General features: G+C 40.4%; 1 protein-coding gene across 3 annotated transcripts in view; it reads left to right on the top strand.

The window, feature by feature from the left end:
• col12a1a (collagen, type XII, alpha 1a) overlaps positions 1-15,326 on the top strand; it is a 67,321-nt gene that overhangs the window by 32,067 nt on the left and 19,928 nt on the right. For all 3 annotated transcript variants that reach the window (XM_041811975.1, XM_041811974.1, XM_041811976.1), the window contains 19 exons: positions 244-383; positions 4,050-4,179; positions 4,292-4,431; positions 4,537-4,666; positions 6,494-6,636; positions 8,517-8,646; positions 8,784-8,926; positions 9,012-9,141; positions 9,670-9,789; positions 9,881-10,027; positions 10,146-10,262; positions 10,358-10,510; positions 12,342-12,416; positions 12,503-12,642; positions 12,757-12,880; positions 12,977-13,120; positions 13,381-13,545; positions 13,721-13,759; positions 14,720-14,858. In XM_041811975.1, the coding sequence (XP_041667909.1) occupies positions 244-383; positions 4,050-4,179; positions 4,292-4,431; positions 4,537-4,666; positions 6,494-6,636; positions 8,517-8,646; positions 8,784-8,926; positions 9,012-9,141; positions 9,670-9,789; positions 9,881-10,027; positions 10,146-10,262; positions 10,358-10,510; positions 12,342-12,416; positions 12,503-12,642; positions 12,757-12,880; positions 12,977-13,120; positions 13,381-13,545; positions 13,721-13,759; positions 14,720-14,858 (2,449 nt within the window). The remainder of the gene's footprint in view (positions 1-243; positions 384-4,049; positions 4,180-4,291; positions 4,432-4,536; positions 4,667-6,493; positions 6,637-8,516; positions 8,647-8,783; positions 8,927-9,011; positions 9,142-9,669; positions 9,790-9,880; positions 10,028-10,145; positions 10,263-10,357; positions 10,511-12,341; positions 12,417-12,502; positions 12,643-12,756; positions 12,881-12,976; positions 13,121-13,380; positions 13,546-13,720; positions 13,760-14,719; positions 14,859-15,326) is intronic.

Genomic DNA, 15,326 nt, shown 5'->3' with positions numbered 1-15,326 from the left:
ATACAATCCTTGATACAGATTAGCTGTAGACTTTGAGGGAGTTGGGTTTTGCAATAGAATAAAGACAGTGCTTGGGAAGTCATATTTTGATTAAGTCTAATGTTAACTTGAACTGATGAAGATATCAAGGATTGTGTCTTTAAAAGATGTTTTTGAGGAAATCCATAAAAAAGTGCTTGACTATATTTTGGAGAAACATATTGATATGGTTCTAACTGCGCTGTGTGTGCATGCTTTTTCCAGTAATTCAGGGCCCTCCCACCAACTTGGTTGTGTTCAATGAAACCACCACCAGCATGAACGCCAGGTGGAATCCAGCTCCAGGACGTGTCCAGAACTACAGGATCACTTATGTACCCACAGCTGGAGGCAGGACCCAGACTGTAAGTAACATGTCAGACAAAATTCAAAAATCTCTGTTTAGTCTGTTTGATAAGATACAAATTAGCCACTTACTCTTTACACTTTGCTTGCGTGTTTCACTGTAACACGGTCAACAATTACTGAACAAGACAAACTGTAGTTCACAACTCCTTGAGATTAAACTCCGTAGATTTATTTCATCCTGCAGAGGAGTTGAACTTCCAGGAAATGTGTGAACAGCTTAAACTCCTCCAGTGTTGTTTGATTATTATATGAGATTTTGAGGCAAATCTCTCAAGCTGTTGATATGGCAGCATTAGGGCTGTTAAAAATTAACATATTTAATTGCTGTTAATCTCTAGATTTCTGTAGTTAATCCCGATAATCGCACCCTTTTATCATATATTAAGATTACACTGTTTTTGTATTTTAACAAAAGGTCACTGACTTCCTGTTTGTATACAAACATAGGTAGATTGAGGATTATGATATTAACTTTACCACTGATAAAGGAACTTGTTATGGATTGTAATGGAAATACAGGGAACATTAGATTCTTAATGCTACAAGGTCCAAATGACTTTCATGTGCCCACTAAGCTCTCTTTGAGTTTTCAAAGTGACATGAGCAAGGAGCAGTGGTGGACTATAAAACACTGTGACTGCAGGGAGTCTCCAACAACTCCAAAACGCTCTTGTGGACAAGTTGTGATCTGCACATTCACCACGCTATGAAATAATAATGTATAATTATGTAACATTATGACACATTAAGCAAATACTCGGAACTATTTCTTGAGTGAACCACTGGGCGGAGTGACACAGTGCAGCAGCCATGTCCGTGTAATTTCGGCTTTGCATTTAACTTTAAAACATCTCCGTCTTGTTATGTTCCGTGATTATTTCATAGCGTGATGAATGTGCAGGTCACAACTTGTCCACAAGAGTGTTTTGGAGTTGTTGGATTGTGTATTTGATGAATTTGATGAGGGAAAGCAAAAATTCCGTCTGCTAAAATAGCGTTCGTGGTGCAGCTGGTTTAACGGTCTCCCCAGATCTAGAAACAGCTTGCACCAACAACTAAAGGAAACGGACCTATTACTAAGACTATAGGAATTATGGCCATGGGCGAATTTGCCAAAATGTTGAAGTATCCCTTTAACCAAATTGGGTTGAACAGCCCAATAGATTTAGTTTAAAAAAATTTCACACTAATTGTGGATCGTAGTTCATTGCGATTAATAAGATTAATCTTGACAGCTCTGGGTAGCATCAATGTGGACAAACCCTTCATTTGTAAATATTTCCTGAGTTCAGAAGGCTCTCCTGCTGGTAATGGTATTTTGGCTGACATTCTCCATTGCATAATAAAAAAAAAAAAACCTGAATGTTCGGTTTCAATTTTCTGTCACACATTTGTCATAACTTTCCCAAGAGACTCAAAAGCAAGACCGAAGCGTACTGAGTTTTACTTACGCACATGCTCATGGAAAAGCCTACACACTGATAGCCACGCTGATAAGATGCTTAAATCAGTCTTAAATGTTCCAGCCAACTCTGGTAAAACCATTTCATCCAGAATACTTGGCATTTATTGGCTGGAAGAGAGTTGCTTAAGAGAGATGGAATTAAATGTCGTAAAAGGTCCACATGATGTATCCGTGGAGCTGATAATTTAACAGCAAAGGGAGACAATAAACAGACACTCCAGAGTTTAAACACTTATCTGTACTGTGCTTTGATGGTTTCCTTGTACTCTGTGGTATTTGCCATCTTCAAGTAGTGTTTATTTGCACATATTAAACTGAAACGCTTTCCCCTTCAGGTAAATGTATGTTTGTTTAATGACAGGGTACTCTGTTACTGGTGTTTTATATTATATGCAGTGCATTTAGTGTAAAGTGCCAAAAAAAAGTGGCTGTGCTCGCAAACCTGGTTATTTTTCAACTCTCTCTCACCTTTTTAATAGAGCCCAGATGGCATCCAGCATTTGTCACATGAGAGGGCAACTAAGGGTTCAAGCTAATTTTCTCTTCTTGTCAGAAGTTCTGCACAAAACTCAGCTTCAGCTCACCTCATACTGTTTGTCGACTGTTAGTTTCCTTTTTAACACGAAGTAGAAAACTTTCCCTTTAAGAACTTGATTGAATTTAGTTGTGACGATTGACTTTGTGGTATCACACTGAGAGGTTGTTGGAAAACTGGAACCCAATGCACTAGCATCAGCCAAATGGCCTTGATTCCCTGTCAGAATTTCAATGAGCATAGCTAGTCTGGGGAGTTTGCATTATTTTGTCTGGAAAATCAAAGTTGCTTTCGTAAATGTCTCACACACTTTCTTACACTTGTGTACAAGAAAACGAAAGCAGTGCCAAATGTTGACTCTTGCAGCCTTTTTTTTCTTTTTTGCTACTCAATGATTCATTCAGTTGGTTAGGGACAGAGCTGTACAGCAATAAATGAAACCCTCACAGGATTAAAGCAAACATAAAAGCACAGGTGTATACATTATCTCAAACAAATCCACATGCAAACATGCTCTCTAAGCCCACGCAGAGTTCCTTTTTCTCCCCACTCGCCACACCTTGTCCAAGAGTAAATTCATCTCTGGTTCTGACTGTTAAGACCAGACATCCGACTGTTTCTGCCATCAGCTACAGATTTACCTTGGCCAGTGTATGAAGTGTTTTGTCCAGAACACTCAAAACATTCTTCCTCTGAAGTGTTTACAGACGAGGATTATCCAGGTAGAATTCTTTCCATGCAGTTATTGACATGAGTTTAGGGCACACATGGAGAGTAGTAAAAGTCTTTATCCCATTCTAGAAACACATCAAATATCTCTTTCTGTAGTATGCTGTAGAGCTACTAAGAGTTGTTCAGAACTGTTGAGGGACAGACGAACAAATATGCAAGGAAAATACCTTACCTTGACCTTAACTATTAAAAAGCAAAGGAGAACAGTGCCCATAAAAAGTGTTTACATCCTTGGATGTTTTACCTTTTTATTGATTTTATAAATCAAGCACGGTCAATATAATTTTGCTTTTATCACCAAAAAAATGTACAAAACACTGTGTAGCTCTCACTGTATCATTAATGCAAGATCATTGCCTTGCTGGATAATAAATCTTCCAGGCCGTAGTTCTCTCACAGACTGAATAAGATAATCCTCCAGGATTTTTCTGTATTTGCTGCATTCATTTTACCCTCTACCTTTACCGGCCTTTCATGGCCAGCTGCCAAGAAGCATCCCCACAGTATGTTGCTGCCACCACTGTGCTTCACAGTGTTTGGTGTCTGCCAGACCTAGCGTCTTGTCTGATGCTAGTGTCTTGGACAATTTGGGTCTAATCAGACTAAAGAACTTCCTCCCACTTGACCGTGGAGTCTCCCACATGCCTTTTGGCGAACTCAAGTCAAGATATGACGTGAGTTTTCTTCAACAGTGGCTTCTCTTTGTGACTTGCCCATAAAGCTTCAACTGGCCAAGTGATTGATTGATTAATAAAATCAATAAAAGGGTAAAACATCCAAGAAGATGAATACTTTTTCAAGACACTGTAAGTGCCTGTTCAAGCAACAGAATTTGTTACAGCTATGTAATAACTTAGGACATGAGGATTTCTCGTTAGATAATAAATTTAAAGATGAAAAGGAAGGTAACATTTATTCTTCTCCAAATAGACCCAGGTTGGAGGAAAGAAAACCACTGTTCTGCTCCCCAAGCTGACCCCTGACACTGAATATGACATCACTGTGGTGGCTGTCTACGCTAGAGGAGTCAGCCAGGAACTGAATGGCGTAGGAAAGACCAGTAAGTTTTCTCTCTCAAGTGACACCTTTCATAAATAGGTGAAGTTACAACGGTTTAAATTTTTTTTGGTAAATGTGCAGTATTAACTCACTATTACTTTATCTTATCCCAGAGCCTTTGGGTGGTGTTAGGAACCTGCGAGTCACTGACCCCACTACCAGCACTCTGAATGTCCAGTGGGAGCCTGCTGAGGGTAACGTGCGTAATTACAGGGTCTTCTATGTCCCTGCTGCAGGAGGAGAAGAACAAATGGTAAGCTAGAGGACACTGCATCAAAGCATGGCTTAAATTTTCTACCCTGTTACTATTGCCTGACTTGAACACAACCTGATGCTTGTTGTGTTTGCTTCCTTCCAGGCCCAGGTGTCAGGCAGCACCTTCAACACAGTGCTGAAAAACCTGCAGTCTGATACTCTTTACACTGTCACTGTGGTTCCTGTCTTCTCTGCTGGAGAGGGTCAACGCATGTCTGAGAATGGCAAAACATGTAAGCATTGTATTAAAGTTACAGTGATTCATACAGGGATGTTTAGAAGGAGGACTAACATACTTGAAAGACCACTTTGAGAGTTTAGAATAGCTCAAGCTGACTGAGAAACGGCACTCAGGGAATGACATAGTCTCTGACGGACAGGGGATTTTTTCCTTACTCTGAGCTCCATTCATGTCTGTCCAGAGTGAACTTATTGGCCTTCGTATTTGGTTTGTGGTTTCCGTCTGTCAGGAACCTTCAATAAAGCAGTCATTTATGACTGATTTGTTTCAAAATAACATCCAAAAACTGTCAGAACCTGGAATCTAAGCCCAGCCGATCAAATGCCATGTTCTTCTCTAGAAGTAAATAAATGGACACCTAATTCACACCATACATGTAACACATGTTACTTAAAAAAATGACTGAAACGCAGAGTTTTAAGCTCTGTCAGCTTAGTTTGAAGTCCATCAAAGATCACAGACGTTCCAGTTTCTCCCACAATTTCAAACCTAGCAATCTCTGCTGCTAATGAGTCAGCATTTTGTGGAGTGATTGCGTAGGAAGGAATTCCTCAGGGTTGGCAGGATTATAATGGTGTCTCCTCTCTCTTTACCGTAATATTGTCCATTTATAGGTTGGAATGAAGGGTAGTGGTCAGGATAATGGTGGGTCTAGGGAATTGGGGGAGGGGATTTATTGAGTAATTGGCTCTCCTTTGGGGCAAAAGAAGCAGAAGTGGGGTTAGGAATGAATGGGAAGCATTATACATTTTTATGGCTCTCAACTCACTTGGCTAGGGTCATGCTCCATTCCTGCCACTGTTACCCTGAATTTTCCCTTTTGTAGCAATGTTCTCTCATGTTCTGCGGCTTGACATGTTAACCAAACTTTAATACAATACATACAGCATATCAGCTACAAAACTTTTAACTGCCAACCTTGTAGCTTTGTAGAAAGCAGTGTCATCGTCAAACTGAGAACAACTCTTCCTATTTCATCTTACTTTAAAAGCGCCTTAAAATTCAAAGCAGCTTTCAAGGCAACAGGCTTTGGTGTGTGAATCTTTAAAGTACGGAAGCTTGCTCACTGTGTTTAGCACACTGTGTTTTTCCCCTGAATTTATTGGGTTATTATGAGGAGCGGCACAAAGCCTCTAAACATCTGCTTTGGTTTTTTTGAGGAGGCAAGCTTCACACAGGGCTACACATACGCCTTGTATATCCTTTTCGTTAACCTTTAGGGCACTGACAGGAAGTGTCCCGGTGATAGCAGTATTGTTATAGAGTCTTAAACTTGTCTATGTGGGTTGCTGGGCAGCTTTGTTTTATGTTTTATTGAAATGTTCTCATGTAGTGACCGAGCTGCTCTGTCCTCAAAACTAGTCTGGACCATGTTGTGTTAAATAAGACAAAGAAAGGAGATTCAAACATGCTTGCAAACAACCCTGTAAAACTGCAGAAGGTAAAACTTAAAAGTACCGAAACACAAATACCAACAGGAATATACAACATGTGTTTGTATAGGACTTCAACAGTTGTTGTTGAAGTGTAATTGATGGTTTTAACCTCTAATTTCTTAACCTCTGTCCATTCCCCATTACCTGTCAGTGCTTGACCCCTCTCATCTCTTTGTTTTTATGTCCTCTGCCTTTTCTCATCTTCTCCCAAATCTGTACAAACCTCTTGACTGGCTGACCTCTAACCTTACTGTGTCAACACTCTTCTTCTTAAAAATCTTCCTTTCATCACTCTCTCATGATTTCATTACCCTGACCCTCACCCAAACCTTTCACTTTCTTATCTGTCTCCACACTCACCAATTGTATTCATACCTCTGCAGTGGAGCGTCTTCCTGTCAGGAACATCCAAGTTTTCAACCCAACGACCAACACTCTGAACGTGCGCTGGGAGGCTGCCACGGGCCCAGTCCAGCAATACCGGGTGGTCTATGCGCCTCTGACTGGTGCCAGGCCCTCTGAGTCGGTGAGTTTCCATTAACGGTGTGGAAAGGTAACCTGACACGCCAGATAGATTTGTTTCACGCATCCATCTGGAAAACCTTCGACATACAGCGTTTGGGAAAGGGCAGAGCCTTTGAAAAGAAACTCGGAGGGTGATTGGATGAACGTTCTGTCTGTCACATCTTTACAGGCCAATCAGTGCAACAAAACACGTGACGTTGTTGCCGCTACCGCGGTGTGCGTGCACAGCTACCGAGGAATGAACTCCATATAGAACTGCATAACTTAAACCATGGCGACTGTAGACATCTCAGTACACGACTTTTGTCGTTTTTGAAATGAAAAAAAAAACTCACTGCTTTTCTTTGTTCTTGAAATGTCGTCAAGTTCTGATAAAACTGCCGCTTTAGTAGCATCCATGCTAATGTCTTCCGCCATCAGGGTACCGGCCTCTTGTTGCTGCTTGCTTATGTCACAGCTCCCCCCGCGCCTGAAAGTACCGCCCCTTGATGCTGATTGGTCCTGTCACTTTCTAACTGGGCCCAAATGGTTCAGAGGAGAGCTTTGCAAGATGGATTTGCCAGTGAGAAACACAGAAACGGGTGTATCCATCTGCTTTGCAAGGTTAGAGGGAAGAAGTGTTGTATGGCACATATGGATTGAAAAAAATATCTACATTGGCGCAAAAAAAGTGCTAGAATATCTCTAAATTGTTTTAGCGCTGCCAATCAGTAACATCCCTAGTTCAAAAAAGAAAACATGGGTCTGTTCACCAAATGGTCCATGTGAGTGTATAATGCATGCATGTGTGCAGTTACTGACAGCTGAATTCTTCTTTTTTCAAAAACTGCAAAAGGGTTAAACCAATACAGTGCTCATTAAAGCAAAGATTCTTTATGTGCAACTTCTGTTTTTGGCACGAAATGTGGCATCTGGCATCAGTGTGCCCACACCATCACATGCAAGAGATTTCTGTATGGTTAAAAGAATCTACAAGGTGTTGTTGACATCTCACCATCAGCTCTTTCCAGCATCTGCATGAAAGACTGCATGGTTTCTTCTCTGGGACGCTAAAAACACAAGCTTTGAAGACACATTCTAGTTTATTGATTGAGAGGTGCACTCTGCAGTTATCCGTGTTTCTTGGCACATTTATGGCAGGCTCAGGCGCCTTTCCGTAGCTAGATCCAATGATATGCGTCAGTGGCAATGTGGTCTTTTTCAGCCAGCACCATCAAATTTAACACCAGCTGGAGATTTGTAGCATGAATTACCAGCTTTCCTGCTGTACCCTGTGATTTGAGATTTTAAGACACTTATGTTCATTTTTGACCAGAAAAGACCACAGCTGAATCAAGTGGTGCAGTCCAAACAGAACTGAAGTTTCTACCCGGTAACTGCTGTTAGACAGTAAGCAGATTCACACACCCATTTGCTCACATACTTCACTCTCTCACAGAGGTTATCACCAGGCCAGAGCCCTCCAGGAGCACTTACCTTGCTCTGTCCAAATAACTATTACAGCAAGAGAGAGTGAGGGGGAAAGCAGCCCCCTATGTAATCAGCTGTCGTCACTGTCAGACTGGGTTAAACTGCGGTGCCAGCTGTCAAACTTCAAAGGGTTATTTGGCTCGTCCTTTCACTTACTGCTGACAGTGAAGGGTTATTGTGTAAGAGAAAGGTGTTAGAGGTAGTGTACAACACAAGCAGCTGTCAGAAGAAGGGAGAAAGGTTTGTTTATGCTTGTGCTGGGCAGTGCATTTATCATGTCCCCCTCACTGCTGCTGAGTTTTTTTTTTTTTTTTAAGAAAATAAACGCAGGAACGCCTCACGTGGCTCATTAAGGACTTAGAGTTATACAAACTTTGACAAAATGTGCTAATAAATGATTTTTTTTCTCAGGTTTTGGTACCAGGCACCCAGACTACAGCTCTGTTGCAGCAGCTGATCCCAGACACTGATTACAATGTTGGAGTTGTTGCTCTGTACAGTGATGGAGAAGGACCAACTATTAGTGACGCTGGAAAGACATGTAAGAGCCTAGACCAGCATGTTAAAAGACAACAATTTAGTCAGAAACAATCTTAACTCCCCTAGTTGCAGAACTGCTGAAGCTGTTGATGCTTTTAATATGCAGTTTATAAACTTTTTTTTCTTTTTCTTGACCAGTGCCCCGCAGTGGCCCAAGGAACCTGAGAGTGTACGACCCGACCACAAGTACTCTCTCTGTGAGCTGGGAACCTGCTGATGGTCCTGTTATGCAGTACCGCATCACCTACGCCCCGACCACAGGAGACCCCATTGAGGAATTTGTAAGCATCCTTGTAATTGTACACCTTTGAATTTATCCCTCAGTCTGCTCTTTATTTATTCATTTGTTTATCTTTTTCTGCATAGACTACAGTACCAGGAAACAGAAATAGCGTGATCCTGCAGAATCTGGACCCTGACACTCCCTATAATATCAAAGTGACTGCAATCTACAGTGATGGACCAGGAGGAGAGCTGGAAGGAGATGGACGCACATGTATGAAAATCTCTGCGGTTTATTTGTGCATGCACACAGACAGATATAAAGGAAATACTTCATGCACCAACCAGGGAAGGAAATTAAAAGCAGAAAATCTAAAAAGACCGATGTATTGATTAGAATCCTCAATTACTGTAGGGAAAGTAAAATAAGTGAAATTCTTGACTTGCAGTCAAGGCCAAAAGAACCAAGAGTCTTTTCCAAAGAATTATGAACTGGCTGTACTCCAGAGAGGGAAATCTCATGCCTGCAGTCCGGGCCACTGTCTTGCCTAATTTAGTTCCCTAAACAAAAGAAGCCTATTACGTTTCATAATTACACTCCATTTCTTGAGGCAGCTTATTTCTTTTTTACATTTTCCTCTGATGTGGTTGAATATATCATCCTATTTATGACATGGAAGATTATTAATCTCAATCCAAATGTGAATATGCCATATAATGAAGAAATTGCCTTGGAATTCATTCTCATTGCACTGAAGCAAAAAAAGGTGTTGACTGTGCTGTCCTGTCTTGTCTTCGACAGTGGGTATGCTTGGCCCCAGGAATCTTCGCGTGTCTGACGAATGGTACACACGCTTCAAGGTGTCCTGGGACCCCGCCCCCTCTAAAGTTAATGGATACAAGCTCATTTACAAGCCCGAGGGTACGAGTGCCCTGCTGCCTGAATAAAACAATACTAGTTACTAAAAGTAGTTTTACCTAACTCAACTTTTTCCATCATCATCACTTTTCAGGCTCTGATGAGTCTTCAGAGGTGATGGTTGGAGATGTGACTTCCCACCAACTACATAACCTGAAACCTGGAACCACCTATGACCTGCAGGTGCTGGCACAGTACAACACAGGCCTCAGTGCACCTCTGATTGGACAAGGCACCACACGTATGTTCATTTTTTTGACTTACAAGTTTATCTGCACAAAATAAAATGAATGTTTGTAGTTTTACCTGCCAGATATTGTAAAAGAACAGTACATACTGAGACTGATGCTTCCCTTTAGTGTACCTGAATGTGACGGACCTGACCACCTACAATGTTGGCTATGACTCCTTCTGCCTCAGATGGGCCCCTCACAGAGCTGCCACCTCCTACAGACTCAAAGTCAATCCTTTTGACAGTAAGAAAAAGTCTACATGTCCTTTGGAATCACTTTGAATTCATCAGATAATAGCAGTTTCATTATGTCTAATCTGGATTCTCTTCCTTTTGAAGCCTCCAAGGGTGGAGCTCAGGAGATCACTGTCAGAGGCTCCGAGAGCACTCACTGTTTTGATGGCTTGACCCCTGACACTCTTTACAATGCAACAGTTTATGCCCAAACGCCTAACCTGGAGGGACCTGGAGTCAGTGTGAAGGAGAGGACATGTAAGATAACAAATTTTAAGTTATTTTAATACAGATTTTTACAAGGTCAACAATCTCACATTTAAGATTACACTGCAACTTTGCTTGTCATCTCAACTTATGTAACATTTTCCCCCTTAAAAAAGCTATATAATTGTAATCAAGAGTATAGGCCAAAAGGATAAACATTATGAAGATGTCATTCCTATTCCACCATGTGTGTAAAAAGAACGTACAGAGCTAAACTGTAAATAAAACTTAACACCAGAACTGCCAGGGATCTCTATATCCCTAAAAACAACCAGCAGGTAAAATTCACCCATAATTAGAGTGCATTTATTTTCATTGATAGCCCTGATCAAGAACTATTATTTAACCACAGACAATGAACAGTTCATAGACCCCCATGAGACTGGCATTGTGGTATAAGGCAAGAAGAGAAACATTGTCATTTTATTTAAAGTTAAATAACTTTTGAAACATAAATGGTACCTCTTACAGAAGCTTTTCTAGCGAGTATGGAACTTTGGTGACTTTCCAGAGTCTTTAAAGATTAAATCCATACCAGTTACTCAGACATCTTTTTATCAACTATTCAATCCCTTTTAATTCGTCTCTGCCACTAGCTTAGCATTAGCCATCATCTCCAGTTCCCAAAACAGATGTCACATGGGTTGTGACAACCAATGGCAGGCTGTTCCATGTCATGCTTTGCTGAACAGCGCAAGTGCAAGCACTTAGAAACTGGAGAAGAGAGTTTGAATGACTCATAATGGAGAGAAAGAGACACAGAGAGGCTGTGATCTGAACCTCTGTGTCACTGCAGACAGGAGCTGCCTTGAGTAAGGGCTCATTATCAGCTGATATAAAAAAAGCATAAGGACCCTTTTTTTTTGTAAATATGTGAATATTTTGAAGATTTTTTTTTTTCGTCAATGTTTTTTTTTTTTTTACTTTTTGGTCCCTAAGAGATGGGAGAACAAGTTTGTACAAAGTCATTATTATGTACTGTATGTAATACAAGCAAATCTTTGCATTTTGATTTCCGTTCAGTTCTTCTGTTTTGTCTCTATAGTCCCATAACTTTTTAAAAATTCAAGTAACATTGCTCCAGCACACATATTCTTAAAGCCCAGGTTGTCCTGAAAAAAGGATGTTTAGAACTTGTCTGTGCACTACAGCGTTGATGTTTTACAAGCTTTTGTAAAGACAAAAAGTCCAGTCAAGACACAATGGTTAAAAAATCTCAGAGAGTTAACCACAGAAAGAAAACTAGATCACTGTCAAATGATGATCCATTGCATTCAAGATTGTCTTGGTACTAGTCCTGAAACTTTCCTACTATTGGCTTCTACTTCACTCAAAGCATTGACCAACTGTACTGACGTTTCACACTCATGAATCTCTTTTGCCTATGGTATGCTTGTTGAAGGTTCATAATTTGCAATTGAGCAGTGCAGCAAAAGAGAGAAGGTGTTTTCATGGCAAAGTCTATCGTTTACTGGGTTGAAATAAAACAGAGGGAAAACCAATGCTTCCTTATGGTGCTAGTTTTACCCACATGGTGGTTCTCAGTATAAATGGAAAATTATAAACATTTATAAAAAAATATTTTTGCTAATAGTTTTTAATTACATCCCATGATGCAAAATAAACTTAAGAAAACTCAAGGACTGACAGATTTTAAGGTCTTATCAATACAAATTTAGACACAACTGAAGAAAAGTGTTGGGTAAATTTTACCTAATGGCTATTCTACTGTTAAGTCTTCTTACTGATCCCTACAAAATTTAATGTTTTCCAAGACCCACAGTATAGTTCGTCATTTTAAAGTTCTGTTTTATCCTTGCAGTGGTCAAGCCCACAGAAGCACCAACTGAGCCTCCCACCCCACCTCCTCCAGCAACAGTCCCCCCTGCACTGGATGGTGAGGAGAGCGTTAACATTGAAAAAGTGATTCCTTTAACCTCACAGGTACAAGTATGAATTAACATTTTTGTTTCTGTGCTGCAGTGTGCAAAGGTGCCAAGGCAGACCTGGTCTTCCTCATTGATGGCTCCTGGAGTATTGGAGATGAGAGCTTCCACAAAGTGATCCAGTTTGTCAAGAGCATGACGGGAGCTTTTGATGTCATCAGTCCTAAAGGCATGCAGGTCAGTATAAACCTTGGTGCTCTCTGTAAAATTTATTCCTCAGTACATTTCTTTATGATTGCAAAGTGTTCTCTTTCTGTATTTCTATTAAAAGATGCTATTTGCCTTGCTCAGGTGTCATTTGTCCAGTACAGTGATGACGCCAAGACTGAGTTCAAGCTGAACACCTATCATGACAAGGGCATAGTGCTGTCAGCCTTGCAGGGTGTGCGCTACAGAGGAGGCAACACAAAGACAGGTACAATATTAGAATATCTGAGATGTAGCTTCTCAATCATCAGGAATGCTGTTGTATTTTTATTTTTCCATGTTCTTATTGTCTTCTTTTGTCCAGGTGTTGCTTTGAAGCATGTCTATGAGAAGGTTTTCACCTCAGACAGTGGCATGAGGAAGAACGTCCCCAAGGTGCTTGTAGTGGTCACAGATGGACGCTCCCAGGATGAAGTAAAGAAGAGTGCAGAAAGGCTGCAGCACTCTGGTATGTGTGAAATCATAAACCACTTCCATGTGCGTTATGCTCTGTGTTGTCGACACAGTGCGTACTGTATGTAGCAGAGCTGTTTCAGATTATCTGAATTCCCATTTTGCTTCCAAACTTCGATTTCCTTCACCAGAGCCAAAGTTTGTGGCTTATTTTATAAACTCTTTAATAATCCCAGCAGCGATGAAACTGCCTGTGGTTACTGGAAGCCTAACAATGCTCTTTGTTTTTTATGTATGTGTGTTTTTCTCCCACAGGCTACAGTGTATTTGTGGTTGGAGTGGCCGATGTGGACATGACAGAGTTGAGACAAATCGGCAGCAAGCCCAGTGAGAGACATGTGTTTGTTGTGGACGACTATGATGCATTTGATAAGATCCAGGACAACCTGATCACCTTTATCTGTGAAACAGCTACTTCCAGTAAGGCAAACCACACTATATCTCTGGAATTTTAAAACAATACATTTGATATTGGTCATTTCTTAATGTTCTAACCAATGTATAGTTGATAAATGCACAGCGAGAGTAATGACTTCTGTGATTCTGTTTTCAAATCTGTTTTCAAACCCCCTACAACTTTTTTGTCCATTTACAGCTTGTCCTCTGATCTACATCAATGGGTTCACAACTCCTGGTAAGTGCCCTTATTCTCAATAGCATTTTGGAGTGATTTAAATACTGTAATTCCTTCGCTTTAAAACTGAACAAGTTGAAAATACTCATAATATTTGTTGAAACTGATTACGACAAAGTTTTCAAGTAGTTAAAGTATTTTTTTGAGTATGACTGTACTTGAATTAGATAGTTTATGTTTTAATCCCAGATGAGTCAATAGAACTTAAATATTAGAGGTGACTGATTACATTAAATTTTAAGTAATAGTTACTGAAATACAGTGTTTGTTTAGTAGCAGGTACTTAGCCTATTAAAGTTATATCAACTCAGTTTTACTTGTACGTTAAACTACACTGTAGGAACTTTCCTACACTTAAAAATTCTGTTTAAATTCAACTCAAAACAGCATGTTTAAGTATTTCTCATAAAGCTTCATGTTCTTCGGCTACTGCAATTTTCTTATATCACATACTGTAATTTTGAACATTTGTGCCACTCAAGCTAGGCCAATTATGTGACAAGTGACAACATCTGAAAGGTGCACACGGAGCGGGAACTCCATCCATTACATATTGTGGTTGCTCCTCACAGGCCTTACCTGTCTAACTGAGCCAGTAACTTAACTCATGGTGCAAAAATGCCTAATGCCCAAAGGCAACTTCAGTCTTACAGTGAAAGACTGCAACGTGACTCCTGACCCAGAATGATCCCTTCCACCGAGTACAGTACATCATCCTTGATGTATTGAAACACTGGCAGGACTTATTTAACTGAGTCAGTAGCTTCACTCATGGTGGAAAAGTCTGTAATGCCCAAAGGTATTCTTGGAAAAAAATAGAGCTAAAATAGCTGTTTTGGATTTTTAAGTTACCACAACTCAATTTTTTAACAACCTTCAACTGTTTGGTCTTACAGTCTTGCTATGAGAAGGTTTCAGATGTTTAGTTGCCTAAATATGCTACTGTTTATAATCCTTAAGGCTTCAGGATGCTGGAGGCTTTCAATATCACAGACAAGACGTTCGCTGGCATGAATGGTATATCCATGGAGCCTGGCTCCTTCAACAGCTTCATCGCCTACAGGCTGCATAAGGACGCCTTCCTAACCCAGCCCACCAAGTAAGAGCTCAATCTTAAAGGCTTTGTATGTGTCAAAGAAAGGAAAGGTTCTGATCATATGCATGTTTCCTCATCTCCTGTGCAGTATAATCCTGCCCAGCCCACAGTCATTACTTATAATGATGTTTGATAGCCCCTGCAGTCAAAAGCTTCCCAAGAGCGTATTCATTGTCACAGCATGTTGAATATGAGCTGATTGGAGGAAACAAATCATTTAGTTGAAGAATTAAAACATTTCTGGACCAGGCCTTCCTCCCACCTGTTTCATAATGACATAATGACCACAGAAATAACTGCTGGGTCAAGAGCTTTGTCTCCTTAGTGGGCCTTGGTTAAGTGGCCTTAGGCAACTACAGAGCATCCAGATCTCTCCAGCATACTATGTCATATGTTTATAATAATGCATATTTTGTGAGTGGGCACAGCCAATGACTTAATAGGAGTACTTTGAAGTGCAGCAAAGAAGAG

This window comes from Cheilinus undulatus, linkage group 18 (assembly GCF_018320785.1).
Source record: "Cheilinus undulatus linkage group 18, ASM1832078v1, whole genome shotgun sequence".
NCBI lineage: Eukaryota > Metazoa > Chordata > Actinopteri > Labriformes > Labridae > Cheilinus > Cheilinus undulatus.
The sequence above is the reverse complement of the archived record's forward strand: the minus strand, read 5'-3'. Positions and strand labels throughout refer to the sequence as shown.